Here is a 14,294-nt window from a genome sequence, read left to right on the forward strand (position 1 = left end):
ATCTGGATTCACAGAATGTCCCCTTGCCCATTTGAAACAGACCTGTTCTGAAGTTCTTCCAAGGTATCTTCTTCTGCAGATGTGTTGTACTCCAAATATTTGAATATGTCACTTCAAAAACCAGTTTAGAGGCTCAGTCTACTATTGATTTGAGAGAGGGCCAGAGGAGATCACAGAAAGCTGTGTCTATTCTCCACCATCTTTGCTCTGCCTTCCCTGGAAATCCCAGAAAAAGTACTTTATGAAATATCATAACTTTGTATAGGATGGGTGTTGAGCTTGTCTAAGGAAACTTGATGACACCCTTTGCATCCCTGACAAAATATGAGAGCTAATCTGGAATTCAGAGTAAGGCCACATACCTGGGACAGTTTGGATTAAAGATTGGTTATAAAGAAAAATTCTAATGAATGTATGTTAAACATTAGTCTAAGAATAAATTAATAAGTACTAATAAACATTAAATCATATTTAGTTGATTTATTTTAACTATAAATTTTTTTATCCACTTTAAATGTGGAGATATGTTTTTAATATGTAAGAGTCTGGAAATGTTGTAGTTGAATATAGCAAGTTCAACCAGAAAACTATCAATTTTTTACTTCAAAATGAAGATGCATTTCTTTTTTTTTTTCAATCATATGGCATGAGGCAATACCTTATAAAATAAAAACTATAATTCATATTGTATATTTATTTGAAGATTCTCTGGAAAGTTTTAAATATGGTTGTTGTCATGGAGACATTTTATAGTTGGAGAATAAATTGAGATCTCCCTTAACCCCCAATTTGGGTTCTTTCCATGAGAATCATGCATTGGATAGAGTGAATGAACATCTAAAAAGCTGTTTTAAGTTCCTGGTAATACTTTGATCATCCCAGTCCATTTTTATAGTCCCTCCTGACAAATTAAAGATGTTATCTATTAATACTCTCATACTGTGTATAGTAAAGACTAAAATGAGCTTCCAGTAATATACCAATTCTTGCTTAGCTGCATGTACTCATTTTTTAAAAATTCAAGCTGTTCAGAAAGGTGTTTGTTTTGATATACAAAATCCAGACATGAGAAAACAGACATTTTATTCTTCTATTATATATTACAGGAGGAATGCCAATATTCTCCCTTTTGTTTTAAAGAGATAATTCAAATGTGGCTTATTAAAAATTATAATTATTCTACATGTAATTGTATGCCACCATGAATACCAAGAACTTGTGCTTAAATGCAAATAAAATATGCCAAAGAAAGATAAGTCATAGTCAATTGAGAGAAATGCTAACTGAGCTTCTGAAAAATTTATAATTGGAAATTTTATACTCAGATGTGATTGCTAAAGAACTGATTGATTAACAAAGATTGAGATATTACCTTTAAGAAGTTTGAGTCACAACATTGACAACTACTTTTAAGCATCTCTAAGTCAATCATAATAAAGTTTTCTTATGCAATACATATCCCTTGATTATTTGGATCGTTTGATGACTTATCACTAGTCATTGGTTCAGAATTTTCCCGTCCAGGTAGTTCATAAGGTTTAGTTGTCTTGTGTATTTTTTCTTCCCTTCTTTTCATCATTGCTTGATAGTGCTCTAGCTCTTCTTTTCTTTTTTTCTTCTCTTCTTGTTTCAGAAGTTTCTCCTTTTCCTTAAGTCTGAGTAACTGTTCCTTCTCCCACTATTGTACACAAAAAATTGTTTTATTTAGCAGATTGATATAAGTACAAGAACTATGTTAGAAAAAACCTACTTTCACATTAAATGAATTAATCTCTGAGAATTTCTATGGTAACAAACAGTGACAGTTGGAAAAAAAATATTTCCTTATTTCCAAAGCTTAGGTTCTAATAATAGAAATTAATATTTTTGAAAAGGTGACACTTTTTAACACTTTTAAATATTAAATATTGATTTTTGAGGTGATAATGAGTACATTTCTTTTTTTTTTTTCTTTCTGTTGGAGGCAATCAAGATTAAGTGACCCATCCAGAGTCACACAGCAAGTGTCTGAAGCCATATTTGAACTTAGGTATCTCCTGACACCAGGGCTAGTGCTCTCTCCATTATACCATTTAGGTGCTTCTGCAATATTTTCCATTTCAAAAACACTCTAGTTAATTTTCACTTCTGAAAACTTTATATTATTTCATTCAGGAATTTTACAGTACTACATTATAAAAATTAAAGTTAGTTTAAACATCTAGATCCTCAAAAAGAGAATTCATTTTTACTTTTTGCAAATAAGAGAAATCATTCAACAGAAGAAGCTCAATTTGGTAGGGAGTAGCAATCTTATATTTCTGTAACTCAGGCCTCAGTGATTTTTTCTTTTCTCAATGACAATACTTGCCTAGAGGGAGAAACTTGTAGAATTTATAAAAAATGTTGAAAACACAAATCAAGCAACAAAGTAGTACCTAGTATTATATTAATATATAATGTTGAAGAGAAAATTGTAGAGCAAGGCAAACCTATACTTATTTCTCAACAATTCTGTAAAACAGCCACTTGGGATCACTTGAGTTGGTTACATACATTTTATTGACAGCAACCTGGCTTCTTAAAAATCCTTTGGGAATAAAGATATGGAATAAATGTTGGACAGTAGCAGATTCTATTGTGCAGAGCCTGCACTTGGTCCCCAACATTTTCATGGGGCCAAATTTATTTAAAAATAGATTTATTATTATCTTCTGTTGTTATATGACTTTCATTCTAAATATATCCTCTCCTCCCCTTCCCTGGGTCCCCAACCAATCCTTGCAACAAAGAAACAAAAAGAAAGGCTAAAAACAAAGTTTCACAAAACCAACATACACAAAACTCAAATCTGACAATATATGATTATTCTACCATAGTCTACACCCAAACACAACATTTCTTTAGTAGTCTTTCATCTTCACTAAAGAGGGAAGTGTATTTTTTTCAACTTGTATCAAAGTTGTATTAGAGAGTCTGCATGAAGTTTCCTTGTAAATCCTGAGGAGTTGCTTGTGTTTTTTTGGTCATTCTTTATCTAAAATATTAATTAAAGAGGGCACATGCTAACTTTCAGTGAGAAATGATATCAAATTGAGTATGATAAAATAGTCTTGAATTGAAGAAATATGAATACAATGCTATTTCATCATATTCATGAATACATTTTTGTAATTATTGTAAGAACCTGCAATTTGTGAAATCCATTCTTAATATACAATCGCACTACAGCACTGACACATAGTAGAATGAAAATCTTTCCCCAGTTTACAGCTACCCTGGTGTTGGATACCCAAGGGAAATGAAGCCATAGAATGTCCAAGAAGTTAAGATCCTAAGATAGGGATTTGATATAGTGTCTAGCTAAATCCTAGAACATATTTCTTGATTGAGTTAACCTTTGTATATATCCATCAACTCAGCTCAATCAAAGTGAATAATTAAGCACAGAACCATTTGAAAACAAAGTTAAAGGATAAGAGAACTTTTTTTGGCACAACCAATTGTGGAATCAAGAGGTTTATATTTGGGGTGGGAGTGAAGGATCTGACATGATGGGACATTTAGGTTATTATATATAGCCCAAGGAGATGAGATTACTAGTCCATTAAGAATTGAATTACTCAAAAGATTTTACTTAGCAAATTTATTTAAGGGGATCAACTAGAAATGAAAAGATAAGAGGGCAAACATCTTCTAAGCCTCCAAATAGAATAATGGAAATCCTAAAGCTTGAAACTTAAGAGAGGCAGCATAGAAAGATTAATTTCTTGTAAAGAATTTGTGAACAGATATCACAGAACAGAATGTTTCAATATGACCAATAGGTTGAATATGTAAAACAATATGACTAAGCTAAAGGAAGTAGGAAGGACAGATTTGGCACAGGGTTTTTTATGACATAAGGGCTAAGGAAATAGATTTCAGAAAGGCAGTTGATATCATGCAGTTTCATTAATGATGAAATTAAAATTAAATAACTATATAAATTGCTAAAAAGAAGAATTTGAAATAAGGAGATAAAGAAAAGGACAAATTTCCAATAAGTGATAAATGAGCAAGAATGAATTCTAAGAACCTTTTAAAATTATGGAATGTTATTCTTTTCTATCTGCTGCTATCCTTATTATTCACCACTCCACCCTACTGTAGTATTTACATTAGTAAAGAATTTGGGATCCTGGAATGTTATCAGAGGGCAATGGAAAGAAGAAGCTCTGAATGCATTGTAGAATAAAGAGTTTCTGAAGTTTAGAAACCCTGTTGAACAAGGATGAGCAATATCACTTAAAAACCTAAAATAAGACAACCATAAACCAAGACCTAGATTTTCTGGTGGAAAAAGTAGTGAGGTCGCACACTCTGGGAGGTCTTTCAAGTTCCACAGTTCCACATTCTTCTCATTGATTTCACTTGTGATTGGTTAATTGTAATTGATTGGGAACTCCTGCTTTTGAGACCAATGATAGAAAAATACTATTCACATTTCTTTTTCAGGCATATATAAAAATTCCTTTAAAAAAGAATCTCCTTTCCTTTTTTTTTTTTTTTTTTTTTTTTTTCTGAGGCTGGGGTTAAGTGATTTGCCCAGGGTCACACAACTAAGAAGTGTTAAGTGTCTGAGACCATATTTGAACTTGAATCCTCCTGATTTCAAGGCTGATGCTCTATCCACTGCGGCCACCTAGCTGCCCTTTCTCCTTTCCTTTTAATCAATCAGCAAATCAATATTATTAGCCATTTACTACATGCTAAGTGTTATACTTAACCACTAATCTTCCTAAAAGGGACATGGAAATGTTCAAGATAAAGAATTATTGTAAAATAGTTTTTTTCTTAAATAACAAGGAAAAATTAAATAAGTTTTAAGTATATACTGGCAAAAAGCATATCAACACATAAAATAAATCTATGATCTGCAGCATAAAAAATTACCAGAGAGGGAGAGAGAATGATAGAGAAACAGAGAAAGAGAAATAGAGTGCCAAGAGGTTATAGATAAAAGACAAGGACAACTTTGTTTGAAATATAAAGAAATAGAGGCCAAAATAATCAAGAGCATCTAGATGCAACTTGTAAGTCATGCCTTGAAAAGAAGCTGATAGAAAAGCTGATAGATTTTATGACATGCTTTAAAAAAAAATATATGTGTGTGTGTGTGTGTATATATATATATATGTATATATATATATATATATATATACATCTATATATGTGTGTGTGTGTTTGTGTGTGTGTATCTGTGTATATATGTATATATATATATATTATATATATAGATATAGGATTATATATATCCCCATATCTATATCATAAACACATGTGTATGTATGTAGACTATATATAGGCTATATAGAATCTATATAGACTATGGCATTGGCTTTATAGTATTTCTTCAGTTGAAAGGACTTAATGATGTTAAATATCTAATGAATTCATAATATTTTATTTTTTATAACCAAAACCAATAGTGTGATAATAACAGATCCTGTTCATAGAGAAAATTTAAACTCTAGATTTTAGAGAGATTTCAAAATAGTTAAATGGTAATTCAGAGTCAAAATGGCACTATGAGAAGGAATATAGCCTTGTTCTAAATTATCTCTTCTCCACAACATCTGGGAATACCAGGAAAAAAGTCACAGTAAGTCATTTTTTTTCAATCTAGGGTGGCTTAGAGATACAGGCAGAAGTCTGTGGACACTGAAGACAAGGAATGTCCAAGAATACATATAATTGAGAACAGTATAGTTCCCAGGGAACTGAAAGAAGGTTGAGATTAAAAACTAGAGGAAGAATTACAGGGCAGAAAAAGATCCCAGAGTAGCACTGAACTAGCACTGGGTACAAGGAAAATGCCACCTAGCAACTCCTATCTCCTATTACTCAGTTCCTCGTCACAGATTCAGGGAGAAGAGGAATAGTCCCAAACATGGGTCCTTGCTGTCTACTAACTGATCAAGAACAAGTTCTAAAACTTAGCTGTGTGGCTCTAACCCCAGGAGAAGATCCATGTAAATCAGCATGTAAACTTGCTGTGGAATAATTAGGATAGGATTCTCAAACCAAAGGACAGCTAGCAGTTCAGTTGCTCTGAATCTGCAAATCCTCAGCCTCTTCCCTAACTCTATCCCTCCACATAAACACTGTTGAACCTTAACCCTTTGAACCTTATAGGATCTTGCTCAACCTCTCAAATTTCAGTCTCTTAGAATTTTTATTTGCCTTTCTTCTGACCCACATGTACTAATTCCTTTCCTGATAAATTTCAAAACAAGATATCCCCTTTTAATTATTTTCTCCATCAAAATTCCTTTTTAAGGTTGACTAGGTTGCCATCCCAAAATTTTATGTGTAAAAGATACTTTTAATCTTCACCAAGTCTTGCCATTGCAGAATCAGGAACTATTTGGCAAAATCTTTTATAATATTCTTAAAAAAAAAAAAAAAAAAAAAAAACACCATAGTTATTTGGATTCAGATATTCTTGAATGGCTGGGATCCTAAGTCCTTATTGGTTCAATGTGTTAGATTGATTTCTAACACACTGAATAAATGATTTGCTCTTGACTATCTGATGTTTAAATGTTTGTCAAGAATTTACATGAAGATGGAATGCTTACCAAATATAGACAAAATATGAATCTTGGAGGAGTTGTTAATATCCTGGACAACAAAATAAGGATCACCAAAATACCTCATTAAAGTACAATAATTGCTTCAATCTGATATTAAGAATAGATAGAGCACCAATAATTTGGATTAAAAAAAAATCACCTGTATAAGTACATAGTGGGACGAAAACATAGAAAATGTATAAGAAGATATATTTTTTTAAATGATCTACTACATGCCTCCTCCTCCTCCTTTTCCTACTACAATTCCTCCTCCTCCTATTACTACTACTACAACTACTACTACTACTACTACTACTACTACTACTACTACTACTACTACTATCATTGTTGTTATTTTGTTCTAGATATGAATCAATATGGGGAATTCTCAAAGTGGTTTTTCCCTCTGCTGATGCAGGTCATTGGTAAATTACAGTTTTAGGGAATTGTCTGGGAAGTGATTTTTCCTTCTTTTGTGATCTCTAAATATTAAAGCTGTCTCTATAACAGATTTTAGTAAAATGAGTTTAGTAATTTTTATCTTTGACAAGTGTGTGACTTATTGAAAAAGTATAAAGATCAACTGACATGGATATTATATATTATATTTCATGAAGGCTAAACTGTCTTGAAGAATTTTAGAATCATAATAAGGTGGTTTAACTTTCCTATTCAATACATGAAACCTCAAATGGTAGCTAATCCTACTGTTGGTCAATTGTAATTATTGGGCAAATAGTGATCTGGTTGAACAAAACTAGGGGAAAAAAAAACAAAACCCAAACAGCAACATGCTATCTAGCTTCACAAGGCACTGCTTTTATGCCTCCCTGTTAATTTATTATTCCATTCAAAAAGATTTTTTCAAATCTTTTCATCCCTCTTCAAAACTTCTATAGAACTATCCTCTAAGCTGAGAACTTTGAATTTTTTTTTTACTGAGTATATTAAGGTCATTTAGCAACAGCTTCCTCTTTTGCCTTCCTCTTCATCTTAAATCATTCAGATTCCTTTTGTCGCTGTCTTATGATCACTCCCTTTCAGTCCCCTTTATTGTATCATCATTCAAGTCATACCTTCTAACTATGAGTTTTCCACAAGGCTCTGTTCTAGGACTATTTCTTTTCTCCTACTTCACCTGGCGATCTGATCAACTCCCATCTCTATGCTGATTATTCTCCAATTTATTTATCTCTGCTGACTTCAAATTTCATATCTTCAGTTGCCTTTCAGATATCTTTAAATGGATATCCACTAGACATTTTAAACTCAATATATCCACAGTTGAACTCATATTTTCCACCCAAACTTTCCCTTGTCCTAGCTTTCTTATATAAATTAACACAATTCCCTCCCCCTTCATTACCAAGGCTCTCAATATAGGTGTTTTAGTTTACTTTCAAAGCATCTTTTGCAAACACCACCTTATCTCCTCTGACACCACTACCAATCTTGTTGCAGGCCCTCATGACCTCATGCCGTTACTATTGCAGTGCTCTTCTAGTTGATATTCATATCCACTTCAGTCCATCCTTCACTCAGTTATCAAATTATTTAGTTTTCTTTAAATTAGGTAGGTCTGACGCTACACCCCCATACAATAAATTCTAGTGTCTCCTTCTGATCTGCAAATGAGATAGAAAATACTCTGTATGACATTCAAAGTCCTTTATAACTTGCTTTTCTACATTTCCAATCTTTTTACACCATATATTCCACCATGCATTCTATAATCCAGTAACATTTAGCATCCTTGATGTTTCTTGAACAAGACACCTCTCTCCATATTCTGGGCATTTTCACTGTTTTCTCTTCATGCCTAGAATACTTTCTCTCCTCATAGCTTCCCTCCTGGTTTCCTTCAAGTCCCAGATGAAATCTTAGCTTTTCCTATTTCTCTTAATTCTAGTAATATGTCTCTATTTATTATTTCAAATTTATCCTGTATAGAGCTCATTTGTAAAATTGTCAGCAGGTTGTCTCCCCATTAAAATGTGCACTCTTGAGGGCAGGGACTGCTTTTATTTTTCTTTGCATTCCAATGCTTAATTCAGGGCAGATGTGTCATGAATATTTATTTATTGAACTAGATAATTCACTGACCAATCTTTAACTATAGCCTTTCTTGGTTCTTACTCTAGGTCAAGCCTACTAATTGTGGGCTCACCTAAAGTTTTTTCTTCAACTGTCTGCTCCCTTTATATTATTTTCCTTGATGATCATACTGTGATTTCAATTTTTATCTCTTTGTAAATAATTTTCAGGTTGACTTTGCCTAACTCCATCTTTTCACAATCTATTTGCATCTCTACCTGTTTATTGGACATTTCAGATCAGATGTTATATAAATAAACATCTTAAAGATATTTTAAAGTTAACACATTCACTATTATTGGATAATATCTTCCCTCTAAACCACTACTTCTTCCTTCTTCCCCATCACTGTTGACAGTATCCACTCACAACCTAAGTGTTATCTTAAATTAATTGTTTTCTCTCACATTCTTCATACATAATCTGATGTCACACCCTCTTATCTGTTACCTCCTAGATAAAATTTAAAACCAATTGCTTGGCTTTTGTAACCCTTTATATTCTAGCTGCTTTCCATGTATTCATCAATTCTGTGGCACTGGCTTCCTTATTTTTCTTTGAATAAAATACTCCACTGTCTGATTGATTCTAAGCATTTTCACTGACTTTCCCACAAACCTAAAACTCTTCCTTATCTCAGCCTTCTGGTTTCCCTATATTCCTTCAAAGTCTCATCTTTAACTTTTGTGCCTTGCTTCTAAGACAACCTTGGCCTTTTCCTGGATTTATCTTATTTGTATAAAGCCTCATCCTTCTCCCCTGGAGAGGTTGCCCCCCTGAATGGGCAGCACGAACTGTCTTGAGTCCTGCTGATCTGTAAGCAGAAGCTGAGTCAAATGCACAAATGACCACAGACCTAACTCACAGTGAACTGTCCATATGCAGAGGACCTGACATGATTGCAATGAGGAGCTTTGTGTATTGCTGATTAACTCTGAGGTTATCAGGGATAGACTTGTCCTTGCCATAAGTCCTTGCATTGTTCTAGCTTTATTTTTATTTTTATTTGGTCTATTTACTTCACAAAGGGTTGGTCAAAAATTATGGTGCTAAAACCTTCTAGAAGAAGGTAATTCAAAGATTTGAATAGTTAGAAGAGAGAGAGTGTGGAATGTGCTCCATCATTTTCTTTTAATGTCCTGACCCAGTTTGTCCTATTCAGTTACTCTGCCTCAGGTTATAACTATTCCCTCAAAATGTTTGCTAGGATAAAGATCTTCTATCTTACACCTTAGGCTATAACCATTCCCTCTTAATGTTTGATGGGATAAAGATTTTTTATCCATTTTAGATATCATTAGAGTATCAGGAGAGCCACTCCAATACCTCCCATTATGTCATCCTAAGTGCCTCCCCCCATTAGGTCATCCCCATCTAATTACCTCCCCCATTATGTCATTGTTTTTGTTACCCTATAAAAGAATCTTGTTATGGGACATTGGGTGCTGAATTCTTTGAGATGATAGTCTCCTTCAGCCCTGGGACCAAACCATGGATCCATTTGGTCCCAGTAAATCTCTCCATTTAATAAATTCTATATTGAATACTCTCTAATCTCTATCTTGCTCAGTTTCTCTGGCATGAGAGCTGGGGTTGTGTTTTGTTTTTGCTTTCTTTGTATCACCATGGTTCAATAAAATACTTAGATAGTAGGTACTTAATAAATGATTTCTGATTTACTGAAGGTGTTACAACTATAGATATGTTATGTTCTCTATACCATATAGATATACCATATAACCCATACTTATTTTTCAAGTTGGTCATTTGGAGAGTTCCAAATGCCCAGCCTTATAGTATAGGGCAATAACTCTATAGATTAAAGTATACCCAAATCTAAATGATATAGATAAGCATTACTTTAGTTTTTAATTAGTAAATGAAATAATTTCTTCCTTAGTTTAGAAAGATGAACATAGTTAAATAAAATAAAGGAAAATACTAACGAGGATCATAAGGATGTAATTCTACAGTTAATAGTATCCTGTTAGAAGTCTCAATTTCCAAGTGTTGTAGTATAACCTTACCTATTACTGCTATCACTATTTCTGTGCTTAAAAAAAAAAAAAAAAGTTAATGAACATTTTCTTCCTTCTTCTCTTGCTTTAACCTCCCCAACACAACAAAAGTAAATTTTGGAGAAATTTATATACATATAGCAGAATAGACAAATGAACTGTCCTAATAGTTAGGTCTTTTGCTTCCCCAGTCCATTTACATCTTCCAGGGAACAAAATGATTAATAGCCTTTATCATATCTCAAAGACAAAAGTTGGTCACCATGTAACTTTTTAATTTTTAAAGATTGGTATTTAGTTGACAAAAATATTCATCAGAGAAAATCAAAAGAACTCAAAAATTAGATTCTTGTCACATATTATTGCTAATTTAAGAAATATGTTAGGCTAGTAGTATCTTACAAATACAAAAGGCAAAGTATCTCATACATTAAGGAATGTATCAGTGGTATAGCAAAGCAATTGAATTTAGCAATGTACCTACAGGTGAGATTTTGTAATTTCCAGTGTTTTTTTTTAATGCGTGCTGCATATAAAGGTTTATGTGTCAAAATTGTATTTTCTTATTCAAGGTACCTTTATAAAATACATATACATACATACATATATATATATATATTTATATATGTATCATATTTTACTGATTTTAGATAGTGAATATTACCTGCTTATCAATAAGAGTTTTCAATGCCATATCTGCACGGGTAATGATATCCGGATATGGACGAACTAGTTCTTTTTCTGGATGTTTTTCCCTTCAGACACAAAAGACAAAACCTATGATTAAGCACATGCATCATCACTAGTATATTTCTGTTCACTATAACTTACATATTAACCATTTTATTATATATAATCAGTACAGAGTACTTATGAGAATAATATACTCTATTAGACTTCAAATTTCTTGTTCAATCCAGTAACTTTAAAGTTTTTGTCTTTATTTTTGGTGATTAATTCTGATATATGTGGTTTTTACATTTGACTTGAACTAAAGGATAATAAAAAAAAACACCTTTGCTTGTTTTGAAAAATGTATGCAAATTACTAGATATATAAGAAAAATAAATAACTCAATCTCAAAAGAGGGAAAATTGAATGAGATATCAGTGAACAACTTAAGAGGAAAAAAATGTGGGTTTATAAGTGAATTCTCTCAAGCATTAAGGAGAAAAAACAATTGCAATAATATTTTGAATACAAGTAAACAAAAAACATGGCTGGGTTGACAGTTTTTCTACTATGAGATCTCTGTCAGCCACATTACAAAATTTTTAAAAAATGATGTAATAATCATAACTGATAAAGTAGTTTAAAGTTTTTAAAATTTATCACAGTTATTTGAAATAAAGATTTACTTATGCTATTGTTGGTGATGAACTTTACCTTAAGTATAAATTTTGCCAGAGATATTAGCTAATAATTTTATGAAGCCACTATGATTAAACTTTTACAATAGTGACCTTTTGTTGCTGAAAATGATGTGTTTCTCATGAAAATTTTATCTATGCACTAATAAAACTTATAAATAGACATTTCTGACATTTTAAAATCATCAAAGAGTTTAAATGGTTTTGAACTTATTTATTTTTAGATTTTATAATTTTTTTATATCATTGGAATTTTTCTCAGTGTTCCTCCCAAAATTTCCTTCCAGAAAACCATCCTACAAAAATATTTCAAGAGAAAAAAAGAGGAAGAGACAAAAAATATCAACCACAATTAACAACATATCAAAAAAGTTTGAAAATATACACAATGTACTACACACACAAAGCTCTCAAGTGTGTAAAGAAATGACATATCTTCTCATATCTCTTCTTTAGAGCCATACTTGCTTATTGTAACATCATAACATTCACTTTTGAATGTCTTGTAATGGTTATTAGTTCCATTTATATTATAGTAGTCACTGTGTATATCTTTTTGACTGCTTATATCACTCTGTATAAGATCATGGAATTTTTTCCATTCTTTGTGTTTATCACAATAACAATTTCTTAAAGTAACATTCATATACCAAAATATGTTTAATCAATCCTTAAATGATGATAATCTATCTTGTTTCTAACTCCTTGTTACCACAAAATTGTTATTGTAAATATTTGGTGAATATAGGCACTTGCTTTCTTAGGAATGTCCTTCTTGGGATATTGTCTGATACTTAAATCTCTGGATCATAGGGGATGGATATTACCATCACTTTAATTATGTTAATGATGATTGATTTCCAAAATGGTTTTATGATGAACAACTCCATTAACAATGCATGTTTTGTTTTTTTGGGGGTTTTTTTTGTTTTTTTTTTTTTTTTTTGCTTCGCTTCCCATCCTCTCAAACATTGACTATTTCCACTTTTTTTTTACATCTTTGCCAACTTTCAAGGTATGATTTTCTTCTTCTTGAGATTTCTGGTAATAGTAGCCTTTTCCTCTCTCATATCTTCCCATATATTTTCCTTATGTCTCACATTTAAGTATTTTCCTTCTGATTATGTATTTCTTGACTGCAAAGCTGTCTCAGTCTCTTATACTGGAAAAATAACTTTTCACTATCATTTATCTTAGGTTAATGATGATCCTTTTTCCTTTAGGTCTAATGGAGTCTCCCTACCAACCCACCACCAAACACACATACATACACAAATATCAGCTCTTTGGCCCATTTCCTTTTGTTGTCTGTTTCAATATTTTCATTGTTCCTCCAGTTATTTTCTATTTCCACTTTCCTGCTCTTCTTTTTCTTCTTCCTCCTCCTTCTGTTCATCTTCCTCCTCGTTACTGGGTTTGGGATTGGACCAAGTTGAGTTCTGTCTCTTGGTGCCACAGAATGGTTGGGTAAGAACAGGGAAGAGTGATGATCCTGTAGAGATTGTAGCAATTGCAAAGGAATTGCTCAGTTGATCTCAGAACATAAGCTTCTATATAGGTCCATTGTGCAGCTCTCCCATGAGTGGTAGTTGATGGGGGAGGAGATGATAAATGAGCACTGGGAGTTCTCTGCTGTTACTCAGATTATTACCTAGTAAGGTTCTTGATATATCTGTGGAAAAAAACTGAAAAAATCTTTGAAGTTATGTCTTGTGCATAATTCTTATTTTAGAGTGTTTTGAGAGGTTGTGAGGATCAAAATATATATATTTAGTCCTCCATCTTACTGATCACATGACACATAAATTGAACTATTTCATTTTTTTTAATTAAAGTTTTTTAATTACAAAACATATGCATGGGTAATTTTTCCAACATTGACCCTTAAAAAATCTTTTGTTTTAAATTTTTCCCTCCTTCCCCCATCTCCTCCCCTAGCTGTCAGGTAGTCCAATACATGTTAAATATGTTGAAATACATGTTAGAGCCAATATATGTATACATATTTATACAGTTATCTTGTACAAGAAAAATCAGATCAAGAAAGAAGAAAAAGAAAAACTGAGAAAGAAAACATAATGGAAGCAAATAACAACAGAATGAGTGAGAACGCTATGTTGTGTTCCACACTCAGCTCCTATGATCCTCTCTCTGAGGTTAGATGGGTCTCTTCACCACTGCACCAGTGGAACTGGTCTGAATCATCTCATTGTTGA

General features: G+C 32.4%; 1 protein-coding gene across 4 annotated transcripts in view; it reads right to left on the bottom strand.

Moving 5' to 3' along the window:
- Positions 1 to 1,066: 1,066 nt before the first annotated feature.
- TMEM232 (transmembrane protein 232) overlaps positions 1,067 to 14,294 on the bottom strand; it is a 185,910-nt gene continuing 172,682 nt past the window's right edge. For all 4 annotated transcript variants that reach the window (XM_074281948.1, XM_074281946.1, XM_074281947.1 and 1 more), the window contains 2 exons: positions 11,373 to 11,463; positions 1,067 to 1,678 (listed from right to left, as the gene is read on the bottom strand). In XM_074281948.1, coding sequence (XP_074138049.1) covers positions 1,445 to 1,678; positions 11,373 to 11,463 — 325 coding nt within the window. In that variant the 3' untranslated portion in view covers positions 1,067 to 1,444. The remainder of the gene's footprint in view (positions 1,679 to 11,372; positions 11,464 to 14,294) is intronic.

This window comes from Sminthopsis crassicaudata, chromosome 1 (genome assembly GCF_048593235.1).
Source record: "Sminthopsis crassicaudata isolate SCR6 chromosome 1, ASM4859323v1, whole genome shotgun sequence".
NCBI lineage: Eukaryota > Metazoa > Chordata > Mammalia > Dasyuromorphia > Dasyuridae > Sminthopsis > Sminthopsis crassicaudata.